Source organism: Apodemus sylvaticus, chromosome 1 (assembly GCF_947179515.1).
Source record: "Apodemus sylvaticus chromosome 1, mApoSyl1.1, whole genome shotgun sequence".
Lineage (NCBI taxonomy): Eukaryota > Metazoa > Chordata > Mammalia > Rodentia > Muridae > Apodemus > Apodemus sylvaticus.
In genome coordinates this window covers 94460998-94480696 of record NC_067472.1, presented here as the reverse complement: position 1 = coordinate 94480696, position 19699 = coordinate 94460998, and the positions used below count along the sequence as shown (strand labels likewise).

General features: G+C 42.7%; 1 protein-coding gene across 1 annotated transcript in view; it reads right to left on the bottom strand.

Moving 5' to 3' along the window:
• The window catches only part of Galnt18 (polypeptide N-acetylgalactosaminyltransferase 18), a 304421-nt gene that overhangs the window by 59282 nt on the left and 225440 nt on the right, over positions 1-19699 (bottom strand). The window contains exon 6 of the mRNA XM_052201130.1: positions 16160-16274. Within this exon, the coding sequence (XP_052057090.1) occupies positions 16160-16274 (115 nt within the window). The remainder of the gene's footprint in view (positions 1-16159; positions 16275-19699) is intronic.

The window sequence follows — 19699 nt, the reverse complement described above, 5'->3', positions numbered from 1 at the left end:
TCATGTCATTCTTCAGAAGCAGAGTAGGAAATGGACCTAAAGTATGCCTCTTAAGGAGACACGATTCCATCATGGTTCTGAGCAGAGGCTCCGGGTCAAACAGTTTGGTATAAAGTCACCTAATTCCCATTTGCTGAACTGGTACCTGGAGTCAATTCATCTCACTGCCTTAGTTTCCTTGTATGGAAAATGGAGACACAAAACTGATCAATTCTGAGAGCAGTTGTAGGAATTCAACTATAGAAAGTTTACTTCAAAGCCTAGCATGGGCTCCTCTGTGTTAGCTTAGGACCCACTCAGTGTTTTCATGCTTACTATCACAGTAAGACTCTCAGCTAGGAGGCTCACTAGAGCTGTCCAGGGCAAAGGAGACTCACCCACCAAGGCAGAGACTGACATGGCCAGCTGCCTGCATGCCTCCTCTCCTATATACTCAGACAGCTTAAGCTCATCTGGTCCAAACTAGACTTCTTAATTTTCTTCCCTTCTTTCTCATCTGTCTTAGCCTCCCCTCATCCATTTAACAGCCCAGGCTTTAAAACAATAATTCACCTGTACACCTGTATCATCATTCCCTTCCCCGCCAACACACACAAAATATGCCAGCAAATACACTCAGTTCTGCCTCTGAATTCCAGCTTCTGTAAACTCCTTCCTCATCAATGGCACAACAGGAGAGAGAAAAACAGTAAGGGAAGTGACTATGGCTAAAGACTGTCACAAGAGAGCAATCTTGATCTACAAGGTGCCCCTGTAAAAGGAAAGGTCACCAGAAACTCTCAGGCAGAGAAAACATGTGAGAGGTGGCTGTTTAGAAGGAGAGCCCTTACCAGGCCTAGCCTCTAGTCTTGGATGTTCAATTTCCAGAATACCAAGAAAGGAAATGTGCCATCACAGCTACTTTCTGTAATGTTCTTAGAGTATGTGAGAGTATGTGGGTTGATTAACATAGTACACTTATAATACTACATCTATTACTTGGTCCTTAAAAAAAATCATTGAAAATCAGTCAAACAAACAAAATATCCCCCCAAACAATTGTCCCATCATCTACATCATTATCTCTAAGAAGAAAGGGTCTTTTTTCTTTTATTCTTTTCTCATTTATTCCCCCCAGTCCGTTGCCTCCCCTCCCATTTCCTCCAGATACACTTTTTTGTTTCCTTTCAAAACAAAGTGCAGGCCTCCCAGAAATACACATATAACATGGCATAACAAGTTACAATAAGACTAGGCACAAACCCTAATGTCAAGGCTGGATGGGGCAACCAAGTGCAGGGTGCCAAGTGCAGGCAAAAGAGTCAAAGACACCCCTACTTCCATGGTCAAGAGTGCCATAACACTAAACCATTAACCCATAACGAATTCGCAGAGGGCCTAGCTCAGACTCACACAGGCTTCATGTGTGTTGAGAAGAAGAAGTCTTATTTAAGGAAACCATGACAGTATCTGCACTGCAGTACTGATGAGAAGGAGGAAGTGGGTAGAGAGAGGAAGGGGAGGAGCCACAGTTCCTGAAATCTGGCTTTGTTCTGTACACCTGGGGCTTTAAAGGTACAATCAAATGGTGGCTATGAAGCACCCTTCCAGTCCTTGGAACAAACTAGCAGGCTAGCATGGCTGAAAAAAAAAAGGCAGAGAGGGCTGGTAATAGTTCAGGGGGTAAAGGAGCTTGCCACTAACACTGAACCTGAGTTCAATCCCTGGCATTCACAGGCAGAAGGAGTCATCCTCTAACTTCCACAGGTTACACAGGTACCCCACATGTGTACATACACAGACACACAGATAGCCCCTCACACACACATATAGACACACACAGAGATACACACAAACAAGCAAATGTAGTTTTAAGGTCTAGGGAGAGCTCCCAGGGACTTCAACAGCCATTGCTGCTCCTTTTTTGTTGCTATTGTTGTTCTTTTAATTATTTTATTTTTTGCTTTTGTTTTGCCTTTTCCCCCAAATTGGAAATTCACTGCTGACATGCTTCTACTGTAATCTACAGTCTCCAAGCAGATTCTACAGAGAGGCCCAACAATGGCTTTTGCGGCTCCCTTTCTTGGCCTTAGCTTGCTCAGAAGGCAAAATTTCCTTGGAGTTGGCTCCCAGAATCCTTTATCAGCTGCCACCTCATCCCCAGTGTCATTTACCCAGCTTTTCTATGGCTTCCTCATTGAACCACACAAGGAACAAAAGCTGAAGTGTGAAGACCCCTCCCAGCACTCTCCTCCGAGGGTGCCTACCTTCTGCTTCCCACCGTTTCGAGCTAATTGCTTCATTATGTGCTTTTTAAAATTGCTTTGTTCTTTAGGGATTAATTTTGTACTTATCTTCACTAACCGTAAAGTGTTTACAACATATTGTGAAGCTGTGTCTGTTCTCATGCTGCTTGGTGATCATTGAGCTGGTATGGCTGGTGTGTTAGGAAACAACACGCTCTCTAGAAAAGAGGCTGCCACACAGTGTCTGATGCCTTCGTGTAGCTGTTGGGCAGGGTATGTGAAGGTTCAAACAAAGGAATGCCCACCAACCTAAAGTTTGGGCCTGACAGGCACCAGGCTGCTCACATGTTAGAGGCCTTGGGCAATTTGAGGTGCTATGGGTTTCAGACAGTTATGGCTTGTGGCACACATTCTAGTAGAGTAAAGGTAGCAATGGCTGACCATCCAGAAGGGAACAGGCAGACCATTAGTTCTCTCTGGTCATGCCCATGTTTTTCCAAAGATCTGACACGTGGCGTTGTCTATCTCTGGGCACTAGAGGCTAAAATTCTGCTTTCTTGTGGTTCTTGACCTAAGTTAATTATTATGATGCTTGATACTGGTAGTCAACTTTACAGACTCTAGAATCACCTGGGATAAGCCTTTGGGCATACTTAAGAGGGACTATCTAGATTAGATTAGCCTCTAAACATTCTTGTGAGAGATTATCTTGCCCAAGTTAAACATAATTAGAAGAGTCCCCCTAAATGTAGGTTCCATAACTGTGGGCTGGGGTCCTGGACTGGGTAAAGATGGAGCTGAGAACCAGTGCTCATTGCTTTCTGCTTTTTAAATCTTCTGGAACTGGAGTTAGAGGTGATCGTGCCATGTGGGTGCTGGGAACTGAACCCAGGTCCTCTACAAGAGCAGTCAGTGTGCTAAACCTCTGGGCCATCTCTCCCGGCCCCACTCTCTGCTTCTTACTTGTGAATGCGATGTGCCAGCACTCAAAGTTACTGCTGCTGTGCCTTCCCCACCATGATGGGGTGACTCTACCCTGAGACTGCGAGCCCACACAAGTTCTTCTTTCTGTACATTCACTTCTTTTCAGGAAGCTAGTCCCAGCAAGGAGACAAGTAACTAAGCCAATGATGGACACAGCACTCAGTAGAATGTCAGTTCTGGGGGGGGGGGTTAGTTTATTAACTGACTATCTTACCACATCTTTTAAAACCAATCAAGTAATTTTGAGACAATGTCTGATAGCCAGGCTAGCTTTAGACTCACCACATAGCTGAGTATGGTCTTAAACCACCAAACAAGCTGTTTCTACCTTCCAAGTGATAGGATTACAACAAAACAAGACAAAAAAGAGGCAGGACCTAGGCCTGGGGCTTCAGGTCTGTGAGCCCAGCTACATGAGAGGGTGAGGCAGGAGGATGCCAGGTTCAAGCCTTCTCTGAGTTCTGAGTGAATTCAAGGCCAGCCTGGGAAAGTGAATGAGATCCTGTTTTAAAAATAAAAAGTAAAAAGAGAGGTAGGGTGCAGCCTAGTGGTGGAGTAGGTGTCCAGTTTATTCCGGGGTTCAATCCCCAGCTTTAGTTCCTAGAATTAAAAAAAACTCCACCCCCCTCTCCAAACAAACAAACAAACCAACATCAGTGGTAGAGCTCATAGCTTTTATCTACCAGTAACACACACACACACACACACACCAGGAAAATAGAAGGGGAACTACTTGGGAAGGTGAAGAGGAGAATGAGAGAGGTTAGGAGTGACAGGGTACAGGAGAGTGGACACAGCCAAAGTCTGTAATGGCTTTGATGTAAAATGTCATTCGGTATATTCTTTATTTACATTTCAAATGATTTCCCCTTTTCTGGCTCCCCACTCTCCAAAAGTCCCATAAGCCCTCTTCCCTCCCCCCGTTCCCCCATCCACCCCTTCCCACTTCCCTGTTCTGGTATTCCCCTATACTGCTGCACTGAGCCTTTCCAGAACCAGGGGCCACTCCTCTGTTCCTCTTGGACATCATTTAATATGTGGATTATGTCTTGGGTATTCCACGTTTCTAGGCTAATATCCACTTGTCAGTGAGTGCATACCATGATTGATCTTTTGAGACTGGGTTGCCTCACTTAGTATGATGTTCTCCATCCATTTGTATAAGAATTTCATGAATTCATTGTTTCTGATGTCTGAATAGTACTCCATTGTGTAAATATATGACATTTTTTGTATCCATTCCTCCATTGAGGAACACCTGGCTTCTTTCCAGCTTCTGGCTATTACAAACAGGGTTGCTATGGACATAGTGGAGCATATGTCCTTATTGCATGCCAGGGAATCCTCTGGGTATATGCCCAGGAGTGGTATAGCAGGGTTTTCTGGAAGTATCATGCCCAGATTTCTGAGGAACTGCCAGACTGATTTCCAGAGTGGTTGTACCATCTTGCAATCCCACCAGCAGTGGAGGAGTGTTCCTCTTTCTCTACATCCTCGCCAACACCTGCTATCTCTTGAGTTTTTAATCTTAGCCATTCTGACTGGTGTGAGGTGAAATCTCAGGGTTGTTTTGATTTGCATTTCTCTAATGACTAATGATGCTGAACATTTCTTAAGGTGCTTCTCAGTCATCCGAAGTTCTTCACGTGAAAATTCTTTGTTTAGCTCCGTACCCCACTTTTTAATAGGGTTATTTGGTTCTCTGGGGTCTACCTTCTTGAGTTCTTTGTATATATTAGATATTAGCCCTCTGTTGGATTTAGGGTTGGTGAAGATCCTTTCCCAATCTGTTGGTTGACGTTTTGTCCTTTTGACAGTGTCCTTTGCCTTACAGAAACTGTAATTTTATGAGGTCCCATTTGTCAATTCTTGATCTTAGCGCATACACTATTGGTGAAAGGAAGGGAAAGGCTGATGCATTTGCTTGATTTTGAAAAAGCAGTGTAGGCTGGGCATGGTAATGAATGCAAGAGGCAGAGACAGAAGGATTACAAGTTAGAGGTAAACTGAGCCATCAATTCAATTCAAGGCTAGCCTGGGCTACAATGAGACTTGGTCTCAAATAAAATAGAGCAAAGCAGTCCTTTTTATAGAGAAAATAGAAATAACACACTTGGGAGAAAAGTTCAAATCATAGCCCAGATAAGGCAGTACTGCTTCTAATGTGTAGACATTCTAAAAATAGAGATTAACAACACTGTAGGAAAGTGGGCCAAAGGTCTGAGCAGCTCACAGGAGACAGCAGTGTGGATGGTCTTAGCCATGTGAGAAGCCTCTGGCTTACTTTACAAGACTGATACAAATATAAGCAACCCCAAAATCCAGGCCTCACCTATCAGACTGGAAAACCCCAAATAAATGTCTTCCAATCGGCCCTTTGATTTTTAGTTAGCCAGAGTCAGTTTTCTTCCTTTACAATGCTGATTTTGAGCACTATCTGAATAAAAAGTTTGACAGGAAGCAATATAAATCAATATACACCTTAAAAAACACTCTTTAAAATGAGCAGTAGCATATTTATACAACATAAACGTCATGTGGACAATGGATATGATCATATGCTTTATATAGAATACTTTATAGTTTATGAAATATCTAAATTTATTTCTTGTTATAGCTGTTAAAATAATAATTATGATAATGAGATAATGAAGTATAAAGATGGATTAACTTTGGGGGCCAACATAAACATGTTTATGATAATAAATTCTAGCTTGCCTATGGCATTTGTGCATTTGCACTAAAATAGATTAATATAAGGGAAAGATTCTGAAAATATTGAGAAAAGACACTGACTTTGTTATCTAATGGATATTTTATAGACTATTTTCTCCCTGGAACTAAGAACATTTTGTTTTTCTGAGATAGGTTCTTGTATAGCACAGGCTGACCTTGAACTTGCTATGTAGCCAAGGATGACCTTAAACTTCTGATTCTCACACCCCTACCTCCTGAGTACTAGGACTACAGTGTTAGTACTGGTTTGTATGTGGTACTGTGGATGGAATCAGAGCTTTCCTTGTACATGCTAGGCGGGCAACTGAGCCACACCCCCACCCACAGGGTTGACTGATAGCTGCTAATAATGTCATCGTGAGGTCTACTCTATTTATTCTACTCTATTTTGTTTCTTTCCTCTTGTATGCCTGTAGAATGTGCATTTTCCTGCATCATGGGCAAGTGGGTACTAGCTTCCCCATGGTTGAGAGGGGAGGCCTATACGGTGTGAAATTTTGTAGACGGGACAGCAGAAGACTGCATGGGATAGAGTGGTCATGGTCTGAGGTGGAAAGGGCCCCCACGTGCAAACGCTAGCCTTATTAAGTTGTAAAGACTATAGGGATGGAGGACTTCGGATGATTCCATGTGCCCCCACAGGCCAAAAAGTGCAGCCAATTCCCATCCTAGATGATGCTTGGGGCCAGAAGCATGCACAGAAAGACATTCACATCCTAGCCAGGCCTTATGAAGAGGCTAAGAAACAGAAGAACTCAAATTAAGCAATAAAGAATGAAGACAGTGATTCAGTAAGTGAGGACCATTCTGGGGTGGGAAGTGAAAATGTTATTTAAGAGTCATCAGAGTTAAAGAGATAGCTCAGTGGTTAAGAGCACTGACTCTTCCAAAGGTCCCGAGTTCAGTTCCCAGAAACTGCATGGTGGCTCACAACCATCTATAAAGGGATCCGATGCCCTCTTCTGGTGTGTCTGAAGATAGCGACAGTATACTCATATAAATGGGGTCATCAGAGTAGAAGGCCATTGTCTAGAGGGCTAAATGATAAAGAATATTTCAAGACAGAAGCTCTGACATCCCATGAGAAGCCCCAGTGAGAAGCCTTGGTGCTTAGACAGGAGTCCATGGTTTGTATATATCTCCTGGCTGCCCAACAAACTCTCTGCCATGTGGTAATGCCAAATGACTCAGTCTAGTCAAGAGTCACCCACAGCAAAAGCATGGTGGAGAGGGGTTCCCTTTCTTCCAGCTGCCAGACACTAGGAGTACAGTAATGGCTGTGGGCATTCTCTCTCTGCCCCCCTTTCTAAATTCTTTAGTTTTTGCAACAGTAAGGTGAGTTCATATTAAAGAGTTCATGCGGGCAAGGCACAGAGATAAATAAATGTTAGGAATAGGAAAAGGCTCATGGATATGAGTATCTACAATTAAGAATATGTAACAAACAAGTTTATGCTATAATTTGAAAATATCAACAAAACACACATCTGTGAAATGATATTTTTATGAAAACTGATACAAGAAGAAATTAAAAACATAAACCTGGCCCATGATCATGAAAAAATTGAATTTATAGTTTAAAATATTCTCACAAAATAGGACTAGGTAGCTTATCCATTACATGTTGATTAAAAGTTCTCAGGAACAAAACACGCTGACTGTAGAGACATACAGAGCAGAGAAACACAGTAAGCACAGGCAAGGCTTCTCATATTTCTCCCTGGCAACTCCATACAGCTCATGAGTTTAATTTAAGAAGTGTGTGTGTGTGTGTGTGTCTTATTGAATGAGAACACAAAATTCAACTGAGAATTTTCTTTTATGAATTAGACTGTTAAGGTCTTCAACAACTTTGCTGTGAACTCAAACTTTCCCTAGGTGCCTGGCTACAGAAGAGAGAGACAGGAGCTGCTTTACTATCGGGCACTTACTGTGTTTCTCGGCTCTGCATGTCTCTACAGTCAGGATGTTTTGTTCCTGAGAACTTTTAATCAACATGTAATGGATACGCTACCTAGACCTAGATTTTATTTGTGAGAATATTTTAAACTATAAATTCAATTTTTTCATGATCATGGGCCAGGTTTATGTTTTTATTTCTTCCTGTATCAGTTTTCATAAAAATATCATTTCACAAATGTGTGTTTTGTCGATATTTTCAAGTTATAGTATAAACTTGTTTATTATATATTCTTAATTGTAGATACTCATATCATGAGCCTTTTTCTATTCCTAACATTTATTTATCTCTGTGCCTTCTCTCTTCTCCTGTTAAAGTTCTGCAATTTGATTATTTTTTATCAAATAAACAAGTTTTGGTTTCATAAATCTTTGTTATTCTATTCGTACACATGAACATGTCTATGTGTGTGCACGTGTTCATGCTGTTTCATTGTATTTTTGTTCTTATCTTTATCATTTCTTCTTTAGCTTAAACAAAAGAGGAACCTTATTAGGTGATTATGCTACTGCTTATGCTACAGTTGTTGGAAGATCCCAACAACTATAATGAGTCATCAACTATGACCACATTTTCTAAATGACAGAATATGCTGTAATCACAAATTCTAATTCTGGGCTCTGCACCATCGTGAAACTAGTCCTGCCTATATCCTGTGTGAGGGAGTAGAGCGTGAGTTAGTTTCTGCTTGGGTTTTGGTATCTGTAGTCCATGATGTTGGCAGACATTCATGAGCTTATTCAGTACTTTCTGAAATGATTCAAAAGCTAAAATATCACCCAATGTCTGAACTCACAAATTAATTTTGCTCTTTGAAGATGGATCAAAGTGTAACCACAAAATTCCACTTCTGGTTCTTTATGATCACAAACCACAGATCATTTCCCAGAGTGTGGACCTTGTCATGCAATACAAATGTCAGTGTCTCTCTATCCAGCTTCCTGGACCATTTCCAGGGCTGTCTTTCTCTTACCTATAGGTCTTCAATCCTTCAATCCATCCTAATGTTTTCTCTCCAGGTCCTGGTAAACTTCTACTGTGGGAACAGCTTTGGGATATTGCAAACCATGCAGGCAAAGCAGCTTCTTCAGTATTTTCTTCTACTATTTTGGTTCTGATGTTTTCCTAACTACTTACCATTAATGCTCACTTTTATTTCTAATGGAGGAATGGGTTTTAGACAGTTTCTCTTCAGCTGAACTTGAGCTGCATTCACACAACATAAGCACCGTATATATTTATTATTACCAGGTTCAAGGCATTTTCAAATTTCTGACACAATTTCTTCTTTGAAATATGGATTTTTGAGAAGCATGTCTCATCATTTTCAAAAATGATGGTCTTGTCTGTAGCTTTTGTTCGTGGGTTTCTAGCAATCCATTTTGGTTTGAGAACATGGTCCATGTGAGAAGAACCCTTGATATTTGTTGTGTCTTGTCTTATACACCAGAATGTGCTCAACATCCATGAACACTCAATTTGTTCTGGGAGAAAAACATCATTCAGCAACTTTTAGATGCTCTTCATAGTCAACCCACTAACTGTGTGCATCTATCAGTGTCTTTGGGGAGACATAATAAAGCCTTCTGCTATGCTGTCAGGGTCGCTGTTGTCTCATTGTTCTTTGCTGTTTTTTTCCTAATAAATACATTATTTGATGTGTCTGTCTTTTTTCTCTATGTACATCAGCATACTTCATGCATGTGTAGTGCCCAGGCCAGATTACAGCACTGGATCTCCTGGGACTGGAGTTACAGACAATTGTAAGTCACCATGTAGGGCGAGGAATCAGACCCAGTTCCTCTGGGAGGACAGTCAGTGCTCTTAGATGCTGAGCCATCTCTCTAGACTCTGCGAAGTTTCACTAGTAATGTTCAAACTGACAACTAATAGATTGTACATTAATTTCACATTTATCATTTTTACACCTTTTAATTATAATTGTACTTCTTTTCTAAAGTTAAAACAATAACTTTCTTTAGGTTAACATCTGCCCACTATGATATTTTTCTCTCATTTTAGATTTTTATCATGTCTGTGTCTTATTTCAGTTATTTTTCTTATAAATAGCCCATTGCTAAGTAAACTTTTAAGCTCATCTAAAACTATCCATCTTTTGACTTAATTCACGTAACTTGACTGGTATAAGTAGGCCTGTGTCGCCTCTCTGCATAAGCTATTGTATACATTTCTGCCTCGCTTACAGAATATTCATATTTTATTTTCCATCAACTGGTTTTGAAATCATGTTTCTTCATTCTGTGCTTTTATGTAATCCCTAGAAAATTTAATTTGTTAACTTAAGTTACCAAATTTTAAACTCAACCAGTAACCTTTCTATGAATAATAAAATAGACATTTACAACAATCCCTATCACTTCTCCTAGTGTATATACTCCCTTTAATATGGGCAGGGTTTTAAAAGCCCTGTAAGCAGTACTCTGGTGCTTTGTTCCATGCCATATTTTATTAGACTTATCTATTTACTGTCATTAAGGTAATTATTCTTTAATCTCACATTTCCTTTGGGGATCATTTTTCCCCAAACATAAATAATTTTTAACTTATTTAATAAAGATCTTACATGAGAAAATTAGTGTTTGTGTGTGCATGTGCATACGTGTACATGTGTGTGTGTGTCTATGTGTGCATTGTATCATGTATTGTATCCTCTTTTGAGTGGGGTTATTTTGGGTACATGCATATACTCTGACAAGCATTTCCTCATCATATTGCAAAGAGTATCTCATAGTCTTTTGGCTTTCACAATTGCAGTGAGAAGAGGCTGTTCTTATCATTTAATCATTGGTTTCTCTTTTTCTTACTGGGATAAGTTCTTATCCTTGTCTTTATGTTTCACTCTACATACATAATGCATATCTTCATTCTTATCTGATTTTGGACAAGTTGAATTGGCATGTTAGTCGGTAAAAATTCAAGACATTACTTGCTAAAACAATTGCTTTTGCCGACTCCTTTCCTTTTACCATCTCCACTCAGAACTGTAAGATAGAGAGCATACTCTCTCTAGCTACCTAATCTCCCCCCATATCCTTTTATTTTTCTTTCTGGGCTGACTGTGAATGATTCCTTTAGATATACTGTCTAGTTTGTTGGATTTATTATCTTAATAGTGTTCATATTTGTTCGTCCCAACCACTTAGTTTCATGTTATATTTTCCACCTTTGAAAATTTGTCTGAGTAAAACTAAATGCTATAATTTGGATGTAAAATGTCCCCAAGGGCTCATATATTGATGTATTTGTGGGACTACTGATAAGGGCACTAACCCCAGTAGATGAATTCATGGTTGAGTTCATAGCTAAAGTGGGCTAGGAGGAGGTGGGGACTTGTTGGAGGATGTGGGTCAAGGATTCTATGCCTTTGAATGTATATCTTGTCCATTGCTCCTTGGCCTTTCTCCCCTTCTCTACTTCCTGGACATTGGGAGTTAAGAAGCCGTGATGATTGACAATGATTGTCAATTTAACAGACTCTAGAATCACCAAAGAGACAACGCCCTGGGCAAGTCTATGAAGGATTATCTAGATTAGGCTAATTGGGGTGAGAAGACTCACCCTTCAGGCAGAATCATCATTCCATGGTCTGGGGGCCTGGACAGCATAAAAATGAAAGCAGGATGAGCAGCAGCAGTCATCTCTCTCTCTGCTTCCTGACTGTGCATGCAATGTGCCCAGGTGTGCCAATCTCCTGCTGCCATGACTTACCCCATGATCTAATGCATCCCCATGCCCCCATTTGCTGAAATTAATCCTTCATCCTTTATGTTGCTTCTTGTCACAGCAACAAAAATATTCAGTGGCATGATGTTGTGCCACATCCCAGGACCAGGACCAATGGAGTCAAGAAAATATAGGTTGAGACCTCTAAAACCATGAGCCAATATGGAGTCTCTCCTCCTTTAAGTTGTTTTTCTCAGAAATTCTGTTGCCATGACAAAAAACTAAACAAATGATTTGAAAAGTCTTCTCATTCACATTTTAATATCTTCTGACTAAAGTATGAATTATCAGGGACCAGAGGAATGGCTCAGTGCACTTGTTGCACAAGCATGAAGACCCAAGTTCAGATGGCAGCACCCACAGAAAAAGCTGGGTTGGGCATACATGCATCTATAACCTCAGAGCTGTTGGTGGGAAGCACAGAGACAGGAAGATCACTGGGACTTGTTGGCCACCAGTCTAGCTGCAGAGGTGCTCTGTCTCAAGATAATAAGAAGGAAAGTAACAGAGAAGTGCATCTGACATCCTCTATGCATGGGCACAGGTGCAGATACACCACATAAAGATGTGACATTCTCTCTCTCTCTCTCTCTCTCTCTCTCTCTCTCTCTCTCTCTCTCTCTCTCCATATTCATATGCACACAATAAATAAATAGATCATTATACAATGTATTTTCCATCCTGTATCTGATTCAATGCTCTGAAGACTCTTTAGATATAATTTGTTTGTCTATTGATTTTGCAGTATCTCATCTTTATGCATGCCTTTTCTCTTATTTCTATGATGTTTTAAAAGCTGTCACCTCACATTCCATGGTCCTCTAGCTGTGTGAAGTTTCGTAGCCTGATTTAAACGGCTTGTTTTCCAGAGGTGAGTTATATTTTATATTGAGAAAACAGCCCTTTGAGACCTCAGTTTCATGTAGGCAAAGCGAGCCCATTGCACAGGGCTGAGAGGAAGGAAGTTTAAACGTCACCCAGATAATGCACTGACCTGGAGTTTTGGTCTCAGTTTTCTTGGCTTCCTAACAGACTACTGTGGGAGATTGCTAAACTGACAAAAATGAACGTACAGTTCTGGGTGCCAGTCACCCCCGTGGAGGTGTGATGCTCAAGGGCACTTTCCTCCAGAGCCTGGAGAAGGGTCCTACCCTATCTCTTCCAGCCTTAAGTATTCCTTGGTTTGTGGTATCACAACTCCAACCTCTGCCTCTAGCTTTACATGGATGTATTCTTTCATGTTCACCTTTGTCCAAATTTCTTTCTTATAAAGACAGCAGACACATTAGATAAGTATACACTCCGACCCAGCGTGTGGCTTCCTTATTCCCCACTTATACCCATGAAGACTATTTCCATATAAGCTCACATTCCCAGGTAAAGAATTAGGATTTCTGGACATTTTGTGGGGAGAGCTACTCAAATCAGGTGATAACAGTTTCTGTTTTTTAGGTCCTTGGCAGCTCTAGAATGCATCCTTGTGTCCTAGAAGTCTCTGAGCCACGGAGTACACACATTTTCAGTCTTCCGTGTCAGCTCTTTTTTCTTACTTCCTACTCCAGTGAGTCTCACTTTTTCCTCACTGCCTGTAGATTTTGAAGCAGGGCTGGGAGCTTACTAGCACTGAGTAAAATGAGATTATCAAGGTTTTAAGGGGAGATGCAACGGGCGAGGCTGAGTCTAATGAAAGCCACAAACATTGTGATATTTCTTAGGGAGGAGTCTCAAAGGACTTGGGTCCTGGGCTTGATAGCTGTGATGTATCTATTGTGCCACAAAGTCCCAGACTTGAGTATTTTCTCTGTGTTTTACAAATTGCATGACCTTGTAACCTATGCAAGTTCATAATCTGAGTTTCTTCAACTTATAAAGGGGAGATATCATAAAGATCTATTTTAGGGGGTTCTGTGGTTGGATGGCATTTTTAAAATGCCCTGAGGGTAGGAAGAGGGATCATCTGGTAAAATGTTTACTAACCTAGTGTGAAGACCAAAGTTCAGACACCAAGACCAATGTGAACGCTGCCGTGGTGGGCTGCCAGGAATGCTACCTTCAGAAGGTTGAGACCACATCCCCAGAGCAAGCTGGCTGGCAAGGCTGGCTATGTGTGTGTGAGTGCTGGGTTTGATTGAGAGGCCCTGACTCATTGAACACAGTGGAAGAGAAATTGAGGATGTTTCCAGACATCAACCTTGGAGTGCTGCTATATGTAGAAACACAGATGTGTATGTACACCCACACCAACACACACACACACACACACACAAATGAACACCGGCACATCCCACACACATATGCACAGGGAACATGGAGGAAAAATGACTAGCAAGATTCCGGACATACATCAGGTATTCAATATGTGCAAAGATTCTATTTGTATGTTCCAAAACAGATAAGGACTTTGCAAGAGTTGCTGCTACACAAGGGAGACGTGATAAGTGATGTCTTTCAGTTTGGCACACAATCCTGATGGGTAATTAGAAATACTATTTTCTCAGAGGGGAACTGAGGCACTGTAAAACACAAAAGAAAAATAGGTAGCGGTAACCACACATAAAAAGATGGAAAATGATCGGAGATTCTGCACCCGCTCAAGGAAGAACCAGAATACAAACGAACTGTCCCTCCCTGTGTACTTAGTTCCACCAGCTTACAGAGGCTGCGCCCTGTTTTAAAAGCCGCCTTTTCCTTTGCCATCAATGATGCTTCATCTCTGTCCAGTGGGAGGCGAGAGATGGGAAACAAAGCCTGGCAATATTTTATACTGTGTTTGAAACCCTGAACACGAAACTACCCGGAGATATTTTAACACATATCTGAGAGCCTCACCCAGGCCCACACTCCAAAATAGCTTTATAATTTAAGGAAGGAGAGCCAGACATCACCACCACCGTGTGATTGACTCACACATATGTTAGAAGCAGAGTTCACAAATCTAATTCCTTCCCCATTTCTGGACATTTTTACCCAGAGAACACAAGTGACCGGAGGCGGTGCTGCCCGCTCAGCCGATTCCTGACAGCTGCTTCTGGTGAAACAGATTGTGTTTGGGGGCAAGCATTTATCCAGGAGCAGTGCTGAAATGAGATGGCGAGGAAGCCAGCGGGTGGTGAATAAATGACCAGCGGAGGGAGAGCTGGAGAAATGAGGGTGATTATGCAGGCGCTGTCCTCTATGAATACATTAGCTTCCCATCAGCCTGCGCATTCCCACTGCCTCCAAAGCAATTGCTCGGAGTGCCAGTGAATACAGGTGTCTGAGGTATTTTCCAAACTCAACCTCAGACAGGCTGCTCCTTCGGCTAGTTCGAGCAAAGCCTACTATTAAGACTGGGGATGAGCTGGGCCCTGGAGCGCTGTTAGGTCCTTCGGGTATCATGGGATGCTCACTGTCTGGGTCTCCCTTGCACAGTTAAGGAGAGGGTTGTCCAGGGCCAGCTGCTCATTCTATGGAGTGGAAAACAGAGGAGGGTAGGTTCTTAAGTGGGAACTGAAGGCCTGGACTGGACTAGAGACACCCAATGCTGTACCATGGCAAAGGTACAGTCGGGTGGACCGGATTTTGGAAGGGGTCTATATAAGGTATGAACAGCTGGTTGTGAGATAGAAAATATGTCAAGAATAAGGCACCAGGTAGTAGTACAAGGTCCCTCTAAACAGCTGACAAGCCTGTGGGGTTTGGGTGATGGGTCGTTAGAGACAGTTGGAACCATTATGGGGATTCACCAAGGCTGAAGCCATGGGTTTGACGGGGTGCCTCCCGGACACAGATAATCCTTCATTATAGCCACTACTGCATTTCTACCAAACACCAGACACCCAACTCATCATCCTGGCTGAGAAGAGGGATCATTCTACGTTTCTCTGTCATAGGCCAAGAGATAAGACCCAGGAAGCCCAGTATATGTTCTTCGGCAGTAAGAAAGAAAATGGCACTTCTTACAGAGTCACACTATTAGTTGATAAACGACAGAGGGTCCTCAGCTTCACGGGCCAGTATGGCTTGTGAGTCTGGCTAGCACGAGGTGGGGTCAGAAAGCAGCATGAAGTGAATCTGGCTGTGTTCTGCTATTTATACTCCAGGGGTTTATTTATTTCTTCTTAGACCTCTTTAACCATCCTTGGAAATGTTTTATGGACCACAGTGGAGTAGATTGCTATGGGGAAGTGACTCTGGGGGTCTTTCTTGTCCAGCTGTCCCTTGGTGTTTTCTGTTGCTTCTCCCCACAGATTTTTTTCAGTCTAAGCAGAAGTGCTAAACTGTGAGTCTGATTCTTTAAGCAAGCAGACTCTGAAGGCCTCTATTTCCTGAAAATTCAAGAGGCACTGCTCTGAGTCCCCTGGCTCCAGCTATGCACATATCCCAGGGTGTGGAGCTGGATATTCAGTGTGTGAGTCTCAACCCTTAGCTCCCTTTGTATTGTGAACTAAGGCCTCATCAACACTGCACCCCTTGGCTGATTCACTTACCATCATGGGAGCTTCAGCCCTGTGTGAGAAATCTCACTCACCCTGATCCCAAGCTCCACATTTTCCCCTCCATAGACCTCCATGCCTTCGTCCAGCAGGCCAATCTCCTCGAAGTACTGCCGGTCCACAATGAAACAGCCAATGAGGGCGGGGCTCCTGCAGGATGGGAGAGATGGCCAGCTGTGAGCAGAGGCTGGTCTGAGAGTCCTCCGAGGAGAAAGAGCTTCCAATCCCATGGTTCCCACCTCTGCTGCCAGATCCAGGAGGGCCTCATTTTCTGGGTCTCCTCCTAGGGTCATCTTCATTTAGCCCCTCCAAGGAAGCTGTTTGAGACACTGGGAAGACAGCTCTTGTTCTAGGACCAGCCACTGCTCCCCACGATGCTCGCTGGCACATTAGTAAGGGGAGACGGTGCCATTCACTCTGGTGGTGTAGACTGCTTCTTTGGAAGCACATGGCCAGACTACTTGTTTGGACATTTCCATTATTCCCACTGGGGGCTCTACATGTCAACCTCTGTTTACTTAGATTAGTGACAATCAGTCTGTTGAAGGCTTTGGACAGCATAGAAAAAGAATGTATGGATTTCGTCTATAGGTAAAGGCTTGTCTGTGACAAATTTCAAGCTGAACAGTGTAATTAATATGTTTTTTTTTTTTTAATAAAGAATACTCGGCAAGCTGGGATCTAGCTCAGTGAGTGGAGTACTGTCCGACATTACTGAGACCCTGCCTGGGTTTTCTCCCCACCATTGTATAAGCTAGGCATGGTAGCATATTCCTGCTGTCCCTGCACTCAGAGTCAGGAGGATCATTATTAGCTACATAGAGAATTCCAAGTCAGTCTATATGACGTGAGGGGACACTATGGGGTAGCTGACTAGAGGAGGTGGGGGACATGAGAAACCTACCTGTCTCCAGGAAAGGTGGTAAGGACACAGAGGAATTTGGAAAGAGATGTAGTGAGAGGTGCAAAGATCATGGCTGATTGAATGTTACAGGTGCCAATGATTCTGGTTCAGAGGCTCAGAGAGGTTGGGGATTTCTCAAGACACACAGCCAGAGCACAGTCATCCCCATATGCTCACCTCTTACATCTGGGTTTGGTGTTCTCCATTAGAAAGGGTGTCAGTCTACTCTAAGAACACACATACGTGATATACCTACAAGCTGTGGAAGTAAAGTCATTTAGAATACAGCTCCAGGGAGTGTGTGTGCCTGAGCATCTTTCTATATCAGCATTCCCTAATAAAACTGGCCTTTCTGCACCTGGGTGTGTTTCTAGTTCCAACTAGATGCGTCCATTTGCACATAATTGGCAGTTTTCTGACCCTTAAGGGTTTCTTAATTTCTCTCTTCTCCTTCACCAAATCCTCCAGCCTGGCCTGATAGCATGGAAGGGTAGGGACAGCAGATGACAAACGATACAGATACAGCCCCCACTGTTCCTACTTACTCCCCTGAGGGTAGCAATTCTCTGTAAAGTCCCTCACAGAGGAGCTAGTGAGCCCTGCTCATATCCCCTAATGCTCACACCCCCTAAAACTCTAGTACAGCTCCAATCTGAGACCCTGGCTGACCTCAGCCCCGGATATCTGCCACTGGAGTAATTTTCCAGCACCAAACTCTATGTCCTTCTACAGGGAGCTTCACTGTCTGGTCATGTAGCTAAGTGGTAGAGTACTTGACAAGCAAGCCGAAAGCCCTGGGTTCAATCCCAGCACCATAAGAAAAAGGAGGTTTTTTTAAAGCATCTTACCCCAACATGCCTCACACCCTGCATAGCTGAATTATGCTGGTTTTCCATCAACAAGGCCTCTGACCCAGAAACATTGATACCTACACCATCACTTATGTGGTAAGATCCTGTGGACTGAGGTAAAGAGCTCAAAGGCTCTGGACATGACCAACTCTTGAAGATCACTTGTTCAGTGAAGGAACTCAGAGATTCACCTCTCTAAATAAAGATGGCTTGAAAGCATTGGCAAGCAGGGCGGGGTCTTCACCTTTCCTTCCTAACTCCTGAATGTTGAATGTGTTGGAGCTTTTAGAACACAGCCGCAGAACATATGGGAGGGGGCCTTCCTCTCCCTTCCAGACCCAGCCAGGGAGGGCACAAAATCCAGAGCAGTTGCTCAAGTGATTACAGACACCTCAGGGTGTCTGTGACTTAATAACTAGATGCTGTATTAGGCAGAATTAGGATAAACAGCTCCCCTCAATCCCCAAAGGGATTAGACACAGTTTATGAAAAAAACTAAAATCCGCCGAAAAATATAAATAACATCTAGGAGGATCTAAAGGTTACAATAGATTAGAGGCAGTTAGAAAGCAAGTATAGGCTAAGGCTCTCTCTCATAGTTCTTAAAAAGGATTTATTTTTATTTGTGTGTGTGTGTGTGTGTGTGTGTGAGAGAGAGAGAGAGAGAGAGAGAGAGAGAGAGAGAGAGAGAAAGAGAGAGAGAGAGAATTTGCTAAATGAGTACAGGTGCCTGTGGAGACCAGAAGAGGGCATCAGATGCCCTAGAACTGGAGTTGCAGGTGACAGTAGCTGCCCAACATGGGTGTTAGAAAATGTGGGTCCTCTGCAAGAGAAGCAAGTACTCCCAATCACTGAGCCATCTCCCTAGCCCTCCATCACAGTTCTTAAAGTGAGCCCAGGTGTTGGTTCTGAGCTTCCTGTTGAGCTAAATGAAAAGGAACATACAGACTCTTAGAAACAAAATTCACAGTTCTCAGGTAAAAATGAACTGATTGAGTCCTTGGGTTTTTTTTTGTTTGTTTGTTTTGTTTTTTTGTTTTTTGTTTTCTCTGACTAGTAGCAGATTGGAGAGAAACTTCTCATGTGGATTTTCTGGAGAGGGTCAGCCAGAGACCTTGGGGACCCATTGAACAACACTCTTGAAAATGGCATTTCACACCACCACAGAGGCAAGTGCTGAGCTCTATGTATAGTAACACGTGGGCAAAACACTAAACCAGAGCTCCAGAGGATGGAGATCTGCGGTGCTCACAGCGCTTGGTATAAAATCTGTCTCCATGGGGCTTGTCACCTCTAGGGAGAAACCCGGAAATGATCCAAAGCTTCCAGAATCGTATTTCTCTAATCTACATTCCTGACACTAATTGTGGGGTGATAGAGAATGTATGGTCAGTATGGTATCCTCTAGCAAAGACCTAGAGTACAGCTCTGCTAATTAAGACCAGCCCTCTATGTTTAGTGGTGAGCAGAATAGAGACAGCTAAGATCTGTACTATCTCCTGCAAGAACCCCCACAGCATGGGGCAAATTTCCCTCTGATGACTTTGGGCAAGCCAAAGCAGGATGAACCACACAAGTTGTGAACTCAAATCAACAGTAACCAAGCAAGGGGTGATAACAAGTCAGAATCTCGATGATCCCAGTAGAACCCTGGCTCCACTGATTCAGCCTTCAGTAGGACTATTCTCCTGTCACAGTCTTACTCTCATCATGTTAAACAGGGGTTGCACAATGAGTCGACACCAGATTCTACTATGGATCTGATGGACCATGTATATCTAAGGCCCCAGCACACAGCAGGCTCCCAACAAATTAACAGC